This window comes from Lutjanus erythropterus, chromosome 3, assembly GCF_056507025.1.
Source record: "Lutjanus erythropterus isolate fLutEry1 chromosome 3, fLutEry1.hap2, whole genome shotgun sequence".
NCBI classification, from domain to species: Eukaryota; Metazoa; Chordata; class Actinopteri; order Lutjaniformes; family Lutjanidae; genus Lutjanus; species Lutjanus erythropterus.
The window spans coordinates 1,813,406-1,834,720 of record NC_139319.1 but is presented as its reverse complement, the minus strand read 5'-3'; the positions used below and the strand labels follow the sequence as shown (position 1 = coordinate 1,834,720).

The window sequence follows — 21,315 nt, the reverse complement described above, 5'->3', positions numbered from 1 at the left end:
TGCCACTACAAATAAAACTCACCAAAAAAATGCAGATGCTTTTATCCAAAGTGACGTACATCTGAGAGGACAACAGGAGTCACTGCCACAGGGCAAAGTTGTTTTTTTTTCAAGTGCAAAGATGTTCACGAAAGATTTCTTTAGATATAAATGTCATGATGTAAATTAATCCTCATCTACGTCAGCACTGACACTGCAATTCATGAAATGCAGATTTTTATAAATGAGGTAAGAAATGTCAGCATTAATATGTTTCATCAGTCATATCTTTCAGTTTGCAGCTCAAGAAACACGTATAAGTGTGTCGCTCCTCTTTAAATCACCTGCCTTTTCAGGTGAACAGATGACGACTGTCTTTCATAAATGAGCTGGACTTCCTGTCCACCAGGTCGATGTGTCCCGCTGGGGTAAACTGACCCCTCCCTCCCTCGTCTCCCCCCACCTCACCTCCTCCACTTCCTCTCTCAAGGTAACCATGATCCTCCCTTCCCCGAGTTCCTGGATCCTCTGTCCGACACTGAATACCTTCCCCTTTTGCCCCGCACATGGGGAACCACATTTAATCCCTCCTGAAGCAAGCATTTAATTAAAGGCAATAAATTATCCAACTTTGCGTTGAGCTCTCCTGGATCCCACAGATCTGGACGCAGAACAGAGCAGGTTTCAGGAGGAGCTGAGTGAGCTCATGGCGGCTGTTGTTTTTAAGTGGAGTATTGATGGACCGGCAGGTCACAGGCTGCAGACCTGGAGGAGGCACATTAATGTCTCCCTGGAATTTGGTTCTGCTCAGGCTAACGTTCGTTACTCGAGGACAAATTAGGAGTGGGTTTGTTTAGATAAACCTCGTTACCTCTGCGAGCTCGCCGCCTGCAGCCGGGGGGCGTCATCCCCTGGGCACTGGAGCCCCCGCTGCTTCCTCAGCACCAATTCATCACCATCTGTACACATCTGCTGCATTCCTTCCTGCTGAGAGAACACAGACAGAGGATCACAAACGCTGAGACCAAACTGAAAAATAAAACTGACACACCTGATATATCAGGTGTTTACATAAGACGACATACCTCCACTAGGCTCCTCCTCTTGTCTCTGTTTTCTTCCTTGTTCCTTGAAGACTTTGACCTTTTCCCGATGAAGTGAATGTGAAAACAGACCTCTGCCTCTTGACATGTGTCCATTAAGGCTGAACTGTTTTGAAAAAACATCTAATTTTAATTATTCTGACTGAGGTTGGAACTGTGATGTGATTTGTGATATTACAGATAATGATCATTTTTACAACATTACGTCTCTGCCTTTAAAAGCTTTTTGACACACATTTTGCCTCTAACAAATAATTACACCTCCTGTGATTTGAAAAGAAAGCCAGATTATGATTTTGATAAAATTTTGATTAATTGTGCAGCTCTAGTGTCCATCAGTCAGTCAGTCTGGCAAACGTCCCTCAGTGTCCACAGGCTGGTTCAGATGAAGAACTGTGAGGAACAGGATCCAAAGTTATTTCTCTCTTTCTTTACTTATTTGTTCATTTGACAGCTTAAGACAGATAATGAGGAAGGGCACGTACTGACAAATGTTTATTCACTTATTATTGATTTTTTTTTTTTTATTTGGCTCACATCACAAACAAACGCTTACGCGTTTCGGCACAAAGCCTTCATCAGAGCGTTCTTTTCTGGGATTGTTGCAGCCTGAAATGCCTGATTTCACAGTGGCTTTTCTAAAAAAAATCACAATGCAATGATTTTCAGGCATTTTTTTGCTATGAAATTGTGGGGCCGACTGAAAATTGCCAAAAGAAGATTTCAAGAATTTAATCATTCATTAAAAACCAAAGTCAGCTTGTTTTAAAGAGAACAAGAACACACTCTGTTCTGAGTAACTTTACCAGGAAGCCTCAGGATCGAAACTTCCTCGAGGGACTGATTTATATTTGGTGTGTTGCTGCTTTTTGAGTCAGCTACCTCCATCAATACTGGAAGATTTTCAAAAACAGTTACCCTTCAAGTATCAGTACGAGGCAGAAAGTATTATGTTGGTGTCTGATTTATACAACAGAGAGTCGAGAAGAGAAGCGATGCAGGTTATTTTGACTCAAACTAAACTCAGCATAAACAAATATATCTGATATCATATCTGATATATTTGTTTGGTCATGATACCAGCATGACGTCCATCAAACCTCACATTTAAGAGTACAGTGACTTTATAATAGTGCAGAGGTGGGAAGTAACTAAAGTTTTCAGCTACCTGTACTTTACTTGAGTATTTATTTTTCTGGCTTTTATTTTTATTCTCTGCATCTGAACACAAATATCTGAATTTTCTACTCCTTAACCTGATTGTGGATAAGTGGTTGAAGAAGGATGGATAGATTTTCAAAACCGGCTTGTTACTTTATCTTTACAGCAATTGAAAGGAATTATTGATTATCTGTATTTTGTGTCACGTCGCCTTCCAAACATCAAGACTGATTTCAACAACAGAACAAACTACGATGTAACAAAAAGATGTAACAAGACAACAAGACATAAAGAGTAAATGGGCAAAAAAAAAGTCAAAATGTAAGAAGACAAAAACTACGAAAAAGACATAACAAAACAAAAAACATGTAATGAAACAAAAAGATATAATGACCTAAAGATGAAAAGATGTGAAAATGTAAGAACGAATGAAAGACAAAGAAAACATAACAAGATAAAAATGTTAGATGTAAGAAAACAACATGAAAGACGTAACAAGGCAAAAGAGACGTAACAAGACAAGATGCAAAGGAGAAAAGGATGTCAAAATGTAACAAAAAGTACATAAAAGATGCAACAACAAAAAAAAAGTTACAGATTCATCAACACAAAATATGTAACAAGACTTAAAAAAGTAAGATGAAAAAAGACTAGATAAAAGACCAAACAGGACAAAACAGACGAGAGGAAACTCAACCGTGCAGAGAAGCTGAGCTTCAGTTAGCTTTGCACAGAAGACGACTTTTTACTTTTTTACTCTGATGACATTTCAGAGTGCTTTTGCTATCTCTGAGAAATAGTAATGATCATGATAAATAAACTGCCTGAACATGTTGCATTCACTGCCTTAGTGGTCTGTGGGAAACGACACCACTGCCCAGCTCCAAACAGTCATTTAAAAATCTCTCTCAAATCAGATGTTGCTGTTTATTTTGCTGTCGCTGTGTTGTTGTCGCAGCAGCTGCAGCCTCTCCAGAGACCCAGCATGGTGTTTCTTTTTCAGTCTCATCTTTTTTTGCATTTTTAAGCGAGGACGTTTGATTCTTTGATGAGCGCTCGACCTCGGCTGACTGGCTTAATCACACATTTAAAAACAGAGATGAAGGCAGTTTCCACAATCCCCTAAAGAGGGCAGTCAGACATGGGAGTTGGAGCTGCCGCCTGTCAGTCAGCTCAGAGGGAAGCACAGGGAGAAGAGGACGCCTGTTTGCTTTAGCTCTCATGTTTTCTGCTTCAGAAATAATCTCCGGTCGGTTGAAAAATGTCACCAGGACCATAAAACTCATCTGAACAAGTTCTGCTTCCTGCAGCCACTGAACAAAAACCCCTCGAGTCAGAAGGAGTCAGAATCTCTGCACTCGTCTCGAGTCCCTTCTCCAAATTAGTAATTGATTTTAAGAGGAAGATAAATGATCTCTTTTGTGGCCTCCAGCTTTGAAATGAGGTGTATCTAGGAAACTCCCAGCGGATTGGGAGAACACGTCCATTGAGGAGGCCAACTGGAGCGTGAGGGGGAACTAATCTCTCCATTTAAGAGTTTGGAGCAGATTTACGTAAATCGCCCCTTTTTTTCCTCTCCCCTCCTCAGTTGAATTCCAGAAGAAGAGTTGCATCAGAGTGAGCTGCTGCTCTGCTGGACTTGAGGCTAAAAGATCTTCCCTCAGGTCTGCGTGTGCGTCGTGTGAAGTGACGAGCTGTTATGAGTGATTATTTTAAACCAAACTGGACAGCAGGGCGAGAGCCAGCTGCTGCTGCTGCTGCTGCTGCTGCTGGCAGGTCTGAGCTGCTTTCCTTCAGGAGAGTCTTTCCTCTTCAAACCAGAGTGACTCTTCAAAATTACACGTCAAATTCAAGTTTAATTTTAGTTTCCTCTCAGTCCTTTTGAGGCCTTTTCCTCCTAAAATCCACCAGCTCTGATGTAAGTTTAACTCAGTTTAGATGAGCTGCATTCAGAGACAGAAACTAGATAAAATGCTCTGTGCTGTTGTTTCTTCAACTACAACACCTACACTGTAAAAAAAAAAAAAATAGTTGACATAACTCAAAATTTCAAAGCAACGCTGCACTGCAACAGATTTTTGCATTTTGAGCTCAACTCAAACTTTGAAATAAACTTTAAAAAGTTTTGCTGATCCATAATCTTTAGTTGAGATAATTTACTTTTCTTCTTTAGATAAACTTGAATCTTTGAGTTTTAGAGAGAACAAAAATCAGCCACAGTGAACCTGACTTGTCTTTTTTTTAGGGCCTGAAAAATTAAATAGTTTCAATTGAAAATCTTAACATTTACTTTTTACATACACTGCTTTGAGCTCCTAAAATTCAAAGCTTTAAGTTTATCTAAAGAAGTAATAATAATTATCCCAACAAAAGATCAGAAGTTGGTAAAACTTTTTCAAAACTAAAGAGTTTGAGTTGATATCAAAACTCAAAAATCTGTTCAGTTTCTTTTGTCTTCTTCAAAATGAAAAAAGTTAGTTTTTTACTTGTCTGACCCTGAGAGAAAATCTTAAAAATCTTATCGTAAAAGTTGCAACACCACAGACAAAAAATACTCAAGTAGGAACAGAAGTTAAAAAAGAAACAGAAAAATTATTGGCGATTCTGGGGGATTTGTTTGATGGAATTATTACAACTTCCATCAAACAAATTCACTGTTATTGTTAATTTGTCGTGGAAACAGTTTGTTTAATTCTATTTTTTTGGCTGTGTTCCAGCTGTAGTTCACGGTGTTTCGAGTCGGACTCTTCAGCTGAAACATCGGATTAAACAGTCTGATTAAACTTTGTTTCGTTCCTCATGACTTGTTGTCGTCATTGAAAACTCTCAGTGGTTTATAACAGACATGTGCAGGTTGTTTGATATTATTTTTGTTGGTTAAAAAAGGATCTGAGTTAAAGAGTGAAAAGTAGAAAATGTTTCTATTGTGGTGACTCTACCCAACATTTCATCATCTGTTAATGCTGTCCAACATTCAGGCCTGTAGGTGTGTGTCTGTCCATCCTGCAGTCAGTGTGATTCTTGCAGTACTGGACCACCTTCAGTTTTGTGTTGAACTGCATTTTAACATATTGTTTAAAAAACAAAAGTACTGTCCGGTGTACTGTACCTGTGTTTACTACAGTGCAAACTAAACACCTTCAACCAAATCATGTCATTTTCCCCAGGAAATGATGTAATAATTAAAACTTACATAACCACTTCTCTCTGGGAAATTACTGTTGTGAAAATTTATAGAAAGCCTTAAAACTTGAGATAAAGTTTTACTGAAGTATGATATTATACATATTTTCTGAGTCATTCTTGAGAATTGGGACAAACATTTATTTTACACAAACACATTTAATGAGTTTATCTAACTTACCTATGTCACTGTTAAACCTTTACGAAACTTTTGATGTTGCTTTATTCAGACTTCTTTATACTTTCTTATGCATTTATTAACAGTTAACTATGCACCTATCAACAGTTAACGAGGCACTTACTAACACTTAACTATAGTAGTATAGTATATATAGTTAACGTTAATAAATGCATAATAAAGGATGCAGAAATCTTTAAGTTAGTTAAACTTGCGTGATAAATATGTTTGTAATACTATCGTAATAAACTCATAAGGCTTTTATATCAGTCTTCAGTAGTCTGTAAACTGTTAACAAGTTTATTAATCTGTTAGCAAGTTCTTAGCAATTTCTCATAATCCAACAATAAACATGATTGTTGTGCTATTATTAGTAATTATGGTGTATATATTTTCTCTCTCTTCCTCTTTCTATACAATAATGGAATTACGTTAATTTAATTTAGTTGCTTTGTTACCAAGGTTGTTGGGCCTGTTTTGAAGTATTGGTTGCGATACATTTTGTATTTGTGTATATTTGGATGTATAGTTTTGATTGTGTATTTGTTTTATTTTAAGTGTTTCTTTCTTTCTTTTTTGTTTGTTTTGCTGTTGTGTTTATTGTTTTCTGAATCCTCTTGCGAATTGTCTATTTTTGTTATTAGATTTAAAAAACAACAGCAACAACAAACACATATGGTCTTCTTTACACATATTAATGTTAATAAGAATGTTATAAGGCTCATATTACCTATAAACTAATGCTTATTTCAGGCACCTTCATAAAAAGTGTTACTTCCACTTTTGACGGCAGAATGAGGAGACAAAACCAGGTGGCGTCAATAAAAAAATACTTTCACAAATCGAAGAACAAGTTTGTTTCACTTTTTATTTTAGAACTCAGAGGTTTGTGGGGCTCGAAGGAAGACAAGTCTATGAAAAAAAGACAAACACACACAGTGTGAAAAGTGAAAAGTCCCTTCCTTTAAAACAGTATATTATGCAAAAGGCAGCAGCGGAGCTCTTGTAAAGACTTGTCTCTCGTCCTCTGAGAGTCTAGTCGACAGCGCTCAGTCGCATCACCGCTGCCCGCCATTTTTCAGAGCTTCAGTCTCTTGAAAAACGGTTTGTACGATGCGTTCCCTCTTCAAACAGAGACGCCTCGGGAAATACAGACATCAGCTTCATGTGTTCAACTGCTGGAGAGGAGGAGAGGAGGGGAAGGATGCTCTGCTGGTGTCAAAATGTCCTCTTGGGGCTTCCGTAGTTGTAGTCCAGAGAGGGACAGAGGATTAAATCTGATGGACCGCATTCTGGTCTGCTGACATCACAGGAAATGATCAAATCCAGAGACGCCACATCGACGTTTCTGTCCCGATCCAGAAAAATCCCCCCGAGTGTCATCAGTTAAGACACACAGCTGTTTATGATTCCTTCCATCTGTCCCCACGTTTCTCTTTTTGTTTTTGTGCTTCAGCTGTTAGTTTTTAAGTCACGGGGCGTCTCCGGTGGCCATGGAGACGCAGCGGCCAACAGGTGTGTTCACGTCATCAGGACAGGTAGAGGCCCAGAGGGGTGGGGCTGAGGGGAGGACGGGTGAGGAGGCGTGAGGTCCTGCTCCACGCCTGCCGAGGAGGTCTGCAGACCTGCTGAGAGACTCCTGCAGAGAAAACACAAGGTAACATGTCAACAGGATGTGAAAAGGAGAAAAAACTGAAGAGGATAAACTTGTCCTACATGAGTTTGACAACGACAATAACAACAAGAACAAAAAAAACAGAAAGAGAAAGTAAATAAAGTCTCTTCTTGTCATATTTTCATTTGGTTTGTCAGAGAAATAAAAACATAGTTTCCTCAGTCGAGGTAAATCACCATCTAATCAAAATCTGATTAGTCAGAAAAATGTCCCACTGGACTGAAGACAAGCGTCTGCTCCTCTAAAGGACAATTAACCATAATATCTAATATATTAGTCAAACATTTTTCATTTTGCAATAACTGAAGTGGTGAAGCATGTTGTGTCCCTGGAGAAAATAACTGTGTCTCAGCTGAAAAACAAATGGTTTGATATTAAAGTTGTGACGTGGAAAAGAAATTATATTTATCCATCTGTGTTGTTTTGGTGTGAGTTGTCATGGTTTGGCCTTAGAGACGTCTGCCTTCTCTCCAATATAATAATACATTTCAAAAACTCAAAACCAGATAATCCACAGAGCTTGTTGTGAGCAGTTTCGCATAGGGACTATTTCCTGTCTGCAGTAGAATCAACCAGAACTACTTTCTTCCTACTAGAAAGAAAGTAGTTCCTACATGAAACTGCTAATGAGAAGTTCTCTGGATTATCTTCAGTAACCAGGTCATGATTTCTGTAAAGAGATGCTGGTTTTGAATGTTTTAAATCTATTTTCCTGCTCTCAAGTTGAGTGCCATCTGGGGAGAAGTCAGGCATCTCTGCAGCTGATATCTCCAAAACTCTGCAACTCACACCAAAAAAAATCTAGACAGATAAAAAGCATTATGGGCTGGGAGAAAAATGTGTGTCATTGATTTTGGGGTGAACTGTCCCTTTAAATGTTTGTGTCAACCTCCTCATAATGTCAAAGCAACTGTCAACACTAAACTTAGTAATTAAGTGTTGAAATAAACTAAACAAAGTTTTGTAATCTTTTGTTGAGATTATTTACTTTTCTTCTATAGATAAAGTTTTAGAAACCCACAATATTCAAAAACTGACCAAGCAGCAAACCTGTTTTGTCATTATTTTAGCGTTTTAAAAATTCATCGACTACAACTGAAAACACAACAACATTTCACTTCAATGAGTTTACTCGACAATTTTTGAAAGACATTTATTTGAGTTTCTAAAACTTAAAGATTCAACTTCTTCTTCTGAAGAAAAGTCAATTATCTCAAAAAAACATTACAAGTTGGTAAAACGTTTTCAAAACTGAAGAGTCTGAGTTTGGCTCAAAACTAAAAAATCTTGTGAAGTTGCTGTGAAAATTTGAGTTTTCTCAACTTAACTATTTTTTACAGAGTACTGCATCAGAGGTATCAAAGATCATCATTCAGGATGCAGTTTGGAATAATTTTCCAAAAGAAGCAAATGTTAAAAAAAAGGAGGGGGAAAGGAGGAGGCGCGCGCGCACGCGCATGTGTGTGTGTGTGTGTGTGTGTGTGTGTGTGTATGTGTATGTGTGTGTGTGTGTGTGTGTATGTGTGTGTGTGTGTGTGTGTGCGTGCGTGCGTGCGTGCGTGCGTGCGTGCGTGTGTGTTGTGTGTGTGTGTGTGTGTGTGTGTGTGTGTGTGTGTGTGTGTGTTGTGTGTGTGTGCGTGCGTGCGTGCGTGCGTGCGTGCGTGCGTGTGTGTGTGTGCGTGTGTGTGTGTGTGTGTGTGTGTGTTGCGGCTGCATGCATGGGTGCATCAGATCCCAGCTGACAGGTGCATTGTTTCCCGTCAGTCATAAGCTCAGTAATGGTCGAGGGAAGAAAGACCAACGTTTCTTCTGAAGACTTTTTAATTGTCTCTGGTCTCACTGAAGTTGCCGTCTGACTGACCACATTTTTAGGAACCCCCCCCCCCCCCCATCTCCTCTAAACTTCCTTTCTACACATTAACATCCTCTTAATCCCTCCTCCCCACGCTGCGTTCACTGCCCCCCCCCCAGCCTAATAATGAAAACTGCTTACGAAGTAATTGGACTCCATGTAATCAAATAAAGAGATGAGAGCGTTCTGCGTCTCTCACTAATGATCAGTTCGTTAGACAGAATATGGAGAGGATCTCAGAGGATTAATTGACCTTTAAATCAGATGGAAGTGGATTTAATTAGCGAGGAGGAGCTGAGAGGAGTTGGTGATAGGATAAGGGAGATGTTTTCAGGTCTTATCTCTGAGTTTTTATAAAGCAAAAAAAAAGTTCAAACAGCTTCTGACTGCATGTCTGCAGGTCACACAGTTTCAACATGAACAAAACATCTTTAAAATGCTCAAAAAAATAAAACATGTTGACGTGAACTCCGAGAAAGATGGTGTCATTTTTAAAAACCTTAAAACAGCCACCATTCAGTCTTGTGATGAGATTGTTTTACCAAAGGAAATATGCTGCTAGAGGAAGAGAGTTATCTGTGAACCCTGCTGTTTTTATTAGGGATGTTTCCTGCGACTAATTTCCCTGTTGATTACACATTTTAATTCAACTAGTCTAACAGTAAGAAAACACTCAGAAAACACTTCAAACTGAGCACAGTTTATGTACTTTGTCCTTCAAAACATGACAACAACTGAGTTCTTCAACTTTCACGCTCAAAATGATCACAGTCTCTGCAGGTAAACAACACTGTTTATTCCAGAGCTCTGTGGTCTTTATGATCTAAAGGGCCAGTTTAGGTTGAAAAAAAAAATCTGTCAGGAGCTGCAACAATTAAATTCTCTCAACACCCATCGACAAAATTTAGAGGAACAGACACCAAGCCAGAGACGAAGAATGTGACACACATTTTAGTTGACAAAATATCCAAACTTTTTTTTTTTACTGGTGTATTTGTTACATGTGTTTGCAGACGGAGAATGTAAGTCGAGACAACACAAAATTACAATGCAACGTTGCACAATAGATTCTGAGCCAAACTGAATAGTTCTGAGCCCAACTCAAACTTTTTGACTTTTGAATTAAAATTTAAAAAGTTTTGCTGACCTACAAACTTTAGTTGAGATGGTTTGCTGTTCTCCTTTGGATAAACATGAAAATTTTGAAAATGATACAAAAGATAATTTTGTTAACGTGCAAAAACGACGAGGTGGTCAACAAAAAAATGATCACAGTATGAAAAACTTTGTTCTTCAACACTTGAAGCTGCACAAAAAATGCTAAGTTGAGGCTAATATTAACATAGTTAGCGAGTTGATGCTTAGCTTGTTAGCTTAACAGCTATGTAATGTTGTTAATCAATCAGTTTGAAACTAACTGTTACTTTATTATTTGACGTAAAACCCAAAGTTTAGGACTTGACTATAAAGAGTTCAGATTTACTTGTGATGTGCAAAACAATGACTTTGTCCCATCATGTGTATTTACCCCCTTGAATCTGAGTACACGTGACACTTCTTCTATGATTTTTGGATGTTTATCTAAAATAAATATCAACGGCATCAATGGAAAGACTAAGCTGTGCATTTAGAATTGTCTGAACTATCAGTTTGAGGAGAAATGGTGCAAGTTTCAACCTAAATGATCAGTTCAGAGGGTTAAAGAGACTTGTGACTTGTGTTACTCACGGTGGTTTCCCGGGACACTGGGCGGGTCCTCTGGCTGCAGGGCGGTGCTGTGTTTTGCTACATGTAGTGCCACTGTCCCTCCACACCCATCCCCATCCCCACACCACCGATGGGACCTGCAGGACAAACAGAAATAAACAGCTGAGTCATCAGCAAATTGCTGGACGACTTGAAGGTTTGTAGAGACACGTGGTTCTCAGAGAACAGAGACGCTACAGACACGTGGTGATCTTATAGACCACGATTTAAGAGGATGAGTTACACGACAACATGACCTCTCATCTGGTTCCGCCTGCAGGACTTCACTTTTTTTTTTGCCTCACATGTGGTAAAAATCTGTCAATAGAAATGTTTCTTTTATCTTCACCAGTTTGAGTATTTATTTTAAGAAAAAAAGTAAAAATTCTCTGGTTTCAGCCTCTCAAATGTGAATATTTTCTACTTTCTTGACTCCTCTCTGACTAAGCAAGACATTTCAGGGCATCGTCATGGTCTTTGGGAAATATTGATCAACATTTTCACCATTTTATAGACCAGACAACTAATTGATTGGTCACAAAAATAATCAACAGATTAATCAAAGATGAAAAGAATCATTAGATGCAGCCCTAAATTAAATTATTTAATATTGCAGGTGTTTCTGATGTCGTCATGAGTTTAACCAATTAAATGAAACATATAATGTTATGCGTCTGTGATTGGTTCCAGTGGTGTTTCACTTTACAATGGGAGACCAACTGTTGTTTGGTCTGCACCAGAGCCTGAATCCGGCTTTTGCACCTTCCAAAACGGACCAAACCAAGCAGGTTAACACTCCAGGACTCAGTTCAGCCAGACTGAACAAGACTGGTGTGAACACGCCCTCGGTTTCTCAGCAGCCTGCTAACAGGCTGAGTGCAGATTGACAATGATTTAACTTTTTAAAAATTATTAGACGTTAGCAGAGAGGTTCTGGGATCACATTTTGTCCACTGTGTTCCGCCTCTTTTGCTTTCAGCACAGACTGTTTGACTGCATGCAAACTGACTGATCTGCATTCATATATAGATCCATTCTGTTTATTCTGATTGGTCCATTAGAGCATTCTGAGCTCTTTTATTCCTGAATAGCAGACTGTTGCTATGAAAAGCGGACTGTTGCTATGGACACATTGGCTCTGGAGGAGCAAAAACATCATTTTTAAATCAATAAAATCATCTTAAATCAATATCTTGTGTCAAATTACTGACTTTTTTGGGGCTAAGTGAGTCGTAAGAGGGATAATGTAGAGTGAGCAGGTCTTGAAAATATTCTTTAATAAATGTATTAAAATGTACAAAGTGTGTGTGTGTGTGTGTGTGTGTGTGTGTGTGTGTGTGTGTGTGTTTGCGTGTGTTTACCAGGTGGTCTGATTCCCATGTGTGTCTGTCCGTCCATAACAAAGCCTCCCATTGGCTGACCATCTGGGCCGTACGGTCCTGCCTGGCTCACTGCAGACACGGGGGGAGATCAGTCTTTTTAATTATCTCGCTGCCTGCTGTCCCACAGTGATGACATCACTCTCACATTCACACTGTGCGGCGGAGGAACGGTTTGACAGCTGCTGTCTGTCACACGACCGTTCCTTCATGAAGAGATCAGTGTCTCGTTAGCGTTCAGACCCGAGGACGTGAGTGTAAGTCAAGTACACAGGTCAGATTTACCTGAAGTTTGCTCCCCACAGGATCAATAACAATGAGTTTACTGACCATCTGACTCTGCAGCCTTTATGATCAAAAGAGATATTTTTGGCCAAAAAAAAAAAAAAAAAAAAAAAATCTGTCTGGAGCTGCAGCTATTAAATTCTCTCTTTTCTCTGTTGACTTCTTTTTAAATTTGGCATCAATAGCGAGTTTATGCAGAGTCAAGAAGACGAGCCACTGTCAAAATTTAGAGGAAAAGACAATGCAGACGCAGGTACGAATCAATTAATAGAGAAAATGATCAACAGAATAATCAATAATGAAAATAATTATTACAGAAAAGATTTGAAAAATGGGTCCAAACATGGAGCAGACGTGGAATTTTAAATGGACAAGAATGTGACAGGATTAATAAATCAGTTTATGGAGAAAAGATGGAGACCGAGTGTCCATAGTGTGAAAAATCTGCATTGAAAAAAATTTAACTATTATCTTTGACAACACTTCCTTCCAACAGTTCCTTCATTACCATGAACACACACACTGTGTTTATTTTGACTCAGTCCCACACACACTGTCCTGGGATTTTGGAAACACTAAATATGAATTAATCCGCCGCTGAAAATAGTTCCCACTGTTTGTTTGAAACAAACTGCAGGGAGCAGCTGTTTTTTTTTTGCAGTTTTTTACATTTTTTCCTAAAGGCGGTGATCTATAGTGTTTGTTAATGCTAATACACCCTGGGTGTCTCACGATTTTAGTCTCACGATGCCACATGATCAGAGATCTTGCTGCCTCTCGATCGTGATTTCTAAATGCAAAATAGTAACAGCGAGAACAGCCACAACAAACCTACAACATTTACACTTTTTCCATTTGTTCTGTTCCCCTCAGAGGCAAACAACTTCTGTCACTGCCCAAATATGAACGGACGCCATAAAGACCGGATTGTTTCTGCAAGTCTGTTTTTTTAAACTCTCTAATTGTTGTTTTGAAGATATCTTGTCTTGTGGTCCTCGAGGCACCAAAACATAAATCTGAAAAATTCAAAACCAGTGTCTCTTCCTGCATGAAACTGCTCACAACAAGATCTGGGGGATATTTTGAGTAACCAGGTCAGGAGTTTTTGGAAAGAGACGCTGGTTTTCAATTCTTCAGAGTTATTTTTTTTTTTTTTTTGGTGTTTTGAGCACTGCAAGCCAAATGCTGTCTAGTTCCATTACAGTGGAGAGAAAACAGACATCTCTACAGCTGATCTCTCCACAACTCTGAAACTCACACCAAAAAAATCTAGATGGATAAACAGCAGACCAGAGGAAGAATATGTGTTGTTTGATTTGGGGATGAACTGTCCCTTTAATGTTGGTATGATCTGTGTTACACTGTAAATAATACAGAAAATAATACAATAATACAAAAATAATACAAAGAGAAAACTCAATTTCAAGACAAGTGCCTTCAGTAGATTTTAGAGTTTTGAATTAAACTCTGTTGAAATAAACTAAACAAAGTTTTGTTGACCTGTGATCTTTAGAGAGAATTTACTTTTCTTCTTTGGATGAAATCGAATTTTTCCAGTTTTAGAAACCCAACAAATTCTGTATTTCACGTGAGCAGTGAACCTGGTTTGTCGTTATTTGGGTGCTTGAAAAGTGAATGGTTGCAATTAAAATTATTTACTTATTAATTTAATTGTTAATAACTTTACCCAACAAGTTTTGATACACTTTTTTTTTTGAGTTTCTAAAATTCAATGATTCAAGTTTTTGTGATGAAGAAAAGTAAATTATTTCAACGAAACATTATCAGTTAGTAAAACTTTCTCAAAACTCAAAAATCTATTGAAGTTGCCTTGAGATTTTGGCTTCCATCAACTTTTTTACTAAAGTCTTTTGTTGAAATCATCTACTTATATGTAGTTTTGATTTCGGGGTGAACTGTCTCTTCCCGTGGGAGGTAAATGACCTTTTCTTTTAATTTTTATTTTTTTTTTAGCTATATTAAGACAACTAGAAAAGCGATGAGGTAACATTAACAAAGCTGTGTTGTGTTTCTCATGAAATAATGATAAAAATGATCAAATCCTGAGTGAAATAAGTTGAAAAGTGACTAAAATTTGGTGACTAGATTGACTGAAATGTGAAAAACATACGCCAACAGTTTCCACTGATTAAAATTAGACTTAACACTATTTTAAATACATTTTCTATTTGTTATTTATTATATTTATTCATAAAATCTAATATCACCAGTTATGGTGTGTTTAAATGTGGTCCTGTTTTCTCTACACTTGTTTATCGTGTGGTTTATTTTCCTTTTTTTCATCTTGCATCTAATCTTTGGAGGGAGGAGAAGAGGAGGAGGTCATTAATCAGTGATGAGATGACTTTAAATGAAATGTGTTCATCCTCGTGGGGAAATTAGCTCGCTAAAGTTTCATCTGAAGCGTTTCTCTCTCCATCGTCACATTCCCAGGATTCAAACCTTTAAAACAGTTTCTCATCACCGTCATTCAGCAGTGTATCGATGCTTTTGTGTGGAAGTCAGCCCCGGGGGTTAATGCTAACAAAGCTTAGGGGCCAAAAGGCTAGCGGTACTTTAGCCCCGCTTTAGCTGGGCTCCTATTTGTTTTAATCCCAGGTTAAAATGTTCAATGGAGTGGTCAGTCAAAGCGATTAGCGTCTTTGTCTGGAGCTAATCCTGCTGAGGTTTAGAGGCCATTCAATCCTGCAGTTTAAGCCTCTCTGTTCGCTTTAACACACCGAGGAGCCAAGAGAGCAAAAGACTGGGGGGAAGTTCAACCAGCGAGACTCTTACTGCTCAAACTCAGGCTGATTTTCTGTTTACATGCACGTCAGTATTCCAGTTACAGGCTGACCAGATGTCCCGAACCTGGAGCAGTTGTCCCCAATCCTGAATCCTGTCCTGTTCGTCCCAAAAATTAACTGTTAGCTTATACTGTCCTACAAAAGAAAGAGGCACTAACTTCATTTTTTTGTTTAAAAAAAAAAAAAAAGTCATAATTTTTGTGAAGGACAAATATCTTCCCTCAAATGTGTTTCATTTCAGTGAAAATAGGGGTTGAAAACAGTAACTGCAAAAAGCTGCAGAGAAACCACAGAAAAGCACCGGAACTTCAGTTTACTGTGTTCTAACATGTAAAATATCTGCAAGAAAATGAAAAAATATGTCAACTCTGTGCTTTATACTACTATATATAACACCAGTACAGAAAAATATTAAAATAAGACCACAGAGTCATAATATCAGGTGTGAAAATGCATTAAAAATTAATCAACCAGTGTCATATTTTATCAGAAAAAAGTTTGATGGTATTTTTCTGTTGCAGTTTATTGGCTTTTATATTTAAATTTTTATTTGATAAGAATATAAATATTATCAGTTATTATCAGTAAAGGGTGTCATTTCATTTGACATCACTATCAGACTGAGGATTTTATCATTTTTGTCATTATTCTGCTTTTTAAAGCTAAAGTCATCAGCCTTTTATTTTGGTATGACCCAGTATTTTTTGGTTCGCTCTGCAAAGGCAGAATACAGGAACGTCCAAATAAAGTCGTCAAAGGTCAAATTAGAGGGCAGAATTAATATGTAGAAACAATAAGCTGATATAAAGACATAAAACTGACACACATTGAATTATCTGTCTGCAACTATTTTGGCTCGACAATAAGAAAACATTAAAGTCGTTTCTTTCAGTTCTGCACTCTGAGAAGTTCCTGCCCTTTTCCTTTGTAGGGCAGTAAAGTAATAGATGATATGAACAAACTAAAGCAAGAGCTGTCTGTATCAAAGTACTTATGTAGGTAATAATTCCTGCTTTTAGATATTAAAAATGTGCAGTATTACTGATGTGTTTTCACTTGTCTGTTGCTCTGATCAGACTGATGGTTTACAAACTTTTTCCACGCAAAATAACCTCAGTGTCAAGCTAATCAACAAAGGCAACAAGTAGCCTCCTAGCCAATCAGAGTGCAGATAGGAAAAAAATATAAGGCATCAAAAAAGGCATCAGACATCCAAAAAGATTAGGTGTCAAAAAATGAAAGAAACTGGGGTTTGTTTTGATGGAAGATTTTTAAAAAATATTTCTGCAGATCCTTAGAAAGTCTAAAATCCAATAATCTGAATTTTGGGTCTTAAAAGACAATTGATCTATGAAGTTAAGATTATTGTTTGATTTTAAATGTGACTTGGGGGAAATGGAATTAAACCAAGATTGAACCAATAACCACCACTGCAAACTGTGCATTTACTTTTATTTTTGCCAGTTTGGGTGTAAAATAGTTTTTAAATTGAACCTGTACTGGCCTTCAAAACTCTTAAATTCAACTTGTTGAAACTTAGAGAAACCCCGATTTTTTTTAGGGAATATAATTAACATCTTATTTGTGATACTTTCATACGTATCTACTAGCATCATATTAGGAAATGAGTGCTTCAGTTGTTACAAAGTCTGAGCACTAAGACCATAAATGATGGATTGTTGGTGTCATTCGACCTGTTTTAAACCAGATAGCAGAGAGTGCAGCTGCCACTGTGGGAGCAATTTGTGATAAAAATATCCGTGCAGGGTTTTCATTTGCCTGAAGTCAACAGAACAGAAAAGACAGAAAAGACTAAAGTTAAGTTTAATGTAAGGCTGAAATGTCTATAAAATATCAGAAATAGTGTCAAATGGAGATCAGTTTTTAAAAGTCCAGACTGACGTCTTTAAATGTCTCAATTTGTCTAAAACAAAGATATTCAGTTTACTATGATAATAAACTGAGATTTGAGGGGTTGAAAACTTTAGGGCAGGGCCTCGTGCACACGGTACAGACTGTATGAAGCAAATTATGATTATAGGCTAAAATAAAATTTGACTGAACTTATTTAGCTTTGATTTAGAAGAGCTGGGATGTTATAGTCGAGACACATCTGCAATATGATTTAAAGAATTTGTCTGAAAATATAAAGTTTACCAGTATTTGAGCAGCATTCCTGCCTTTTTTTTAAACCAGGAAGTGAGACAGGGGTCCTCAGGGTACAGCTAAACATTTTTATGCCTGATTAAATCAGGATTTTGTAAAAATGGAGTTGATGGAACAACTTTAAATTAAAAAGTGATTTTAAAACAAAGATGATGATAATATCACATTTTACATCTCTATTATCAGTAGATGTTGTTAGTTTTAGATTTTGAAGACTTTTAACACATTTTTTAAGCGGCTGAAGTTGTGAATTCTTGTCTGATATTTAAAAAATCCTTAAAGAATACAGTTTCACGAGGACACAATTTGTCCAATGCTCAAGAGTTGAGTGTAAAACTAAACATGAGTCGGTGACACGACAAACAAACAGAAGCATGAATCAGTTCTGCACTGTAGTTTAAGATCAGGCTATGAGGGATGTATTTGATTCATTTGGGGAAAAAATTACATGTTGGTTCCCGTTTGTTCAATCTCGATCTTTTGGAAACATGACAGAATTGTTTCTGTGTGAAAACCTCGAGATCTGAGACTTGAGACTTTCCCAGTACAAGAAGCTCAACAGTCACAGAATCTGGTTTTGGTTTTTGCTCATCTTCTGGGTTTGATTTGCTTTTCTCAGGTTCCAAAGTCAAACTCAAGCACTTTTCAGTTTTTTCCAGCTCCTTACAGCTGTGGTGACACATTTACATTTACATACATGTTTATATGGTCAAAACAAGCAGGTCCTTCGTCATTTCTTTATCGCTTTAAATCAGATGTTATTGTGCTGTAAACACCCAAAAATATGTTTTATGACAGAATGACTCTACAGAGTTGTGAGTCACTTCTCACTTCTCAATGTCCAAAACCCTTTTCATTTTAAAAACTGTTTCATTGTCAAACCAACATTTGTTAAAACAACAATCTCAAGCATTTTATGCAAAAACCAAGCACTTTCTAAACCTTGAAAACATTAAAATCAAAGTATTTTAAAGGGTTTCCAGGAACCGTAGGAACCATGCTTTTCCAACTATCGCATGTCAAACATCAGACGTCCCTGGAACGTGACATTATCGTGAATTACCACATGACAAAAACAAAGCTTTAGTCAACAAAAACAGGTTGAAGACGAGCTGAAACATGGAGAGAAAAGCATCTTTTAAAAATGTTCTGCCTCAGCCACAATTTGTAGAACTATTACACTTTTTTAAAGAATGTAAATTATTGAATCAGATCCATTTGTGAGAAAAAAAGAGTTTGTTGTTCACTGAATATTTTTTAAAGCATCAGAGTGAAAAACTGTTTTTATCAGAAGATGAGCAGATCTGAACTGAAGCGTAAACCTGTAAAACTCACCTGCTCTGTTGGACTGGTCGATCATGGGCTGAACGATCCGCCGCCTCGCGTTGATGAACCTGAGGAAAAGAGAGAGGACGAAGGATGAGGAGGAGAGAAACAAGAGGAGGGAGGAGAAGGAGGGAGAGACGCACACTGACAGTTCATAAATGAGGAGGCTCAGCAGTGTCTGATTTCAGTGTTTTGTCTCTAAAGCTGCAGAGAAACCACATCGTCCTCTCTGCTCTCTGCTTCACTGTAGGACATCAAACGCATCACTGCACACAGAATATCTCAAGTTTGAACAACATGCAACTTATTTTCTGAGTTTGATTGGAAACAAAAATCCGTAAATCACATCAAACAGAAAAATGCCTGATGCAATCACCCATTAAATCAAATGTAGAAGCTAAAATATTCTTTAAAGATTATAAAACACCTTTGTTTTTCATCACATATAGTTGTAAATTATTTTCATGTTTCAAAAAAACTGTGCAAAGTAAGAATTATATATCATGGGCTGTGGAAGCAATGTGAGCAGAATTAGGTTTGGTTTCTGTTAGCTAAAAATCAGGTTTAGCAGCTAAAACAAGGTGGTTCAGGTTAGCTAGTGGCTAAATTTAGCATCTAAAATAGTTTAGCTTAGCTAAAAATCTGTTTTTTTTTGCCATGAAAACAGTTTGTTTCCATTTGTTAAGTCATGTTTTTAGCAGCAAAAACTGTTAGTTGTCCATTAGCTAAAAGTCTGACTTAGCAGCTAAAATGGTTTGGTATTCATTAGCTGAAGTCAGGTTTAGCAGTTGAAACATTTTACACTAAAGCACTACCTAAAGGTTAGGTTTCGCATTTTTATTTCTGTTAGCTAAAAGTCAGGTTTAGCAGTTAAAAAAGTGGTTTTTCGTTGGCTGAAAGTCAGGTCTGGAATTTTGGTTTCCACCAGTGAAAAACAGTTCGAGTTAAGTTCTGATTTATGTATTTGCAGTTCAAGTAAACTTTGCTGAACAGCAGTTTGGTCGGCTGCTAACGGTACAGGCAACCAGTGGCTTAGTCACATTTCAGTACTGATGCATTTTTATTGTGTTTACAGTATTTGTCAGGTGTCAGTGCTCTGATTATTAAACAGGTTAATACAGTGGAGGAAAAGTGTTAAAAAGTGTTGAAGCGTCAGGCTGCAGTGAGGCTGCAGCAGCAGTGCATTCATACATGTCCCCTTCTAAGTACACTCTTGAAAGCCATCATCCTGGTATGCGTGACCTATGACCTGGCACCTTCTGTGACCCCCCCCCCCCCCCCCCCCCTTTAACTCCTCATATTCCCCCTGCCGCCTCCCCTCTGCAGAGGAGCGTTCTGGTCTTCCTCAGCTTAAAGCCTTCTGAACCGCCCGCCGACCCCTCCTGACCCGCCCCGGAGTGAAAGCTCTGTGGTTTCCCCACTTGATTTATGTCCCCTACAACCACCTCCCCACCCTCACCCCACCTCCTCACCCCCCCTCGGGTGGGATGGTTCCATTTCAACTTGTTCGGAAAAGAGGGAGGAGAGGGGGCAAAAACAGAAAAAGTGGGGGACGACCCTGTTTCCTTTTCAGGAAAACAAAAGCCATAGCAGCCTTTTCAGAGAGTAAAAAAAAGCAGGAGGAGGAGGAGGAGGAGGAGGAGGAGGAGGAGGAGGAGGAAGGGTGAGATACAGAGAATTTTTAGAGGAGAGTGAAGAAGATCTGCTCCAACAGGAAGCTGAACTATGTCACTGACTAAAAGTAGAAACAACTTTCAGTAAGATATTTGACTTTGTCTGGTCTGATGGTGTTTATCCATCAAGATCAAACCTGGGCAAAATGTGGCCCGTGGCCCGGATGCAGCCCAGTGACAGGTTTCATGTGGTCCACAAGGCCATAATGGAAACATCAAATTACACCATTATTAGACCTTTATTTTGAAAGAGGTCAGTGTTCATTGGTAAAGATAATTAACTATCTTTTATACTGTACATCCATGTTGTTTATGTTTTTGTGTGTGACCATCGGCAGCCTGATCAATTTCTCATGTGACCCTCATGAAAAATATTTGCCCACCCTGATGCAGATAGTTTTGGTGTGAGTTGCAGAGATTTAAAGATATCAGCTGTAGAGATATCTGCCTTCTCTTCACTCTAATGGAAGTAAACAGCTTGTGGTGCTCAAAGCAACAAAAAAAAAAAAAATACACTGTTAAAACTCAACAGTCTGTTTCCAAAAATCATCACCAGGTTACTCAAGATCGTCCACAGACCTTTTTGCGAACAGTTTCATGTAGGAACTATTTTCTCTCTGCAGTAGAATTTACTGCACATGTTTTCACGAGTTGAGTCGATCACATCAGTTGTGCAAAACTCAAAAATCTGTTGAAACTTAAAACCACAATCTGGAAAAACTCACAAATCATTCTGCTGGTTTCTGGTGTTTTGTCAAATATTTTGTGATGTTTCATCAAACACTGAGCAAAAAAAGGAAAT

At 38.1% G+C, this 21,315-nt stretch overlaps 1 protein-coding gene across 1 annotated transcript in view; it reads right to left on the bottom strand.

Moving 5' to 3' along the window:
- Window positions 1–6,458: 6,458 nt before the first annotated feature.
- The window catches only part of meis1a (Meis homeobox 1 a), a 66,241-nt gene continuing 51,384 nt past the window's right edge, over window positions 6,459–21,315 (bottom strand). The window contains exons 10-13 of the mRNA XM_084714606.1: window positions 18,850–18,908; window positions 12,239–12,328; window positions 10,860–10,975; window positions 6,459–7,243 (exon numbers count right to left, since the gene is read on the bottom strand). Of these exons, the coding sequence (XP_084570732.1) occupies window positions 10,917–10,975; window positions 12,239–12,328; window positions 18,850–18,908 (208 nt within the window). The 3' untranslated portion in view covers window positions 6,459–7,243; window positions 10,860–10,916. The remainder of the gene's footprint in view (window positions 7,244–10,859; window positions 10,976–12,238; window positions 12,329–18,849; window positions 18,909–21,315) is intronic.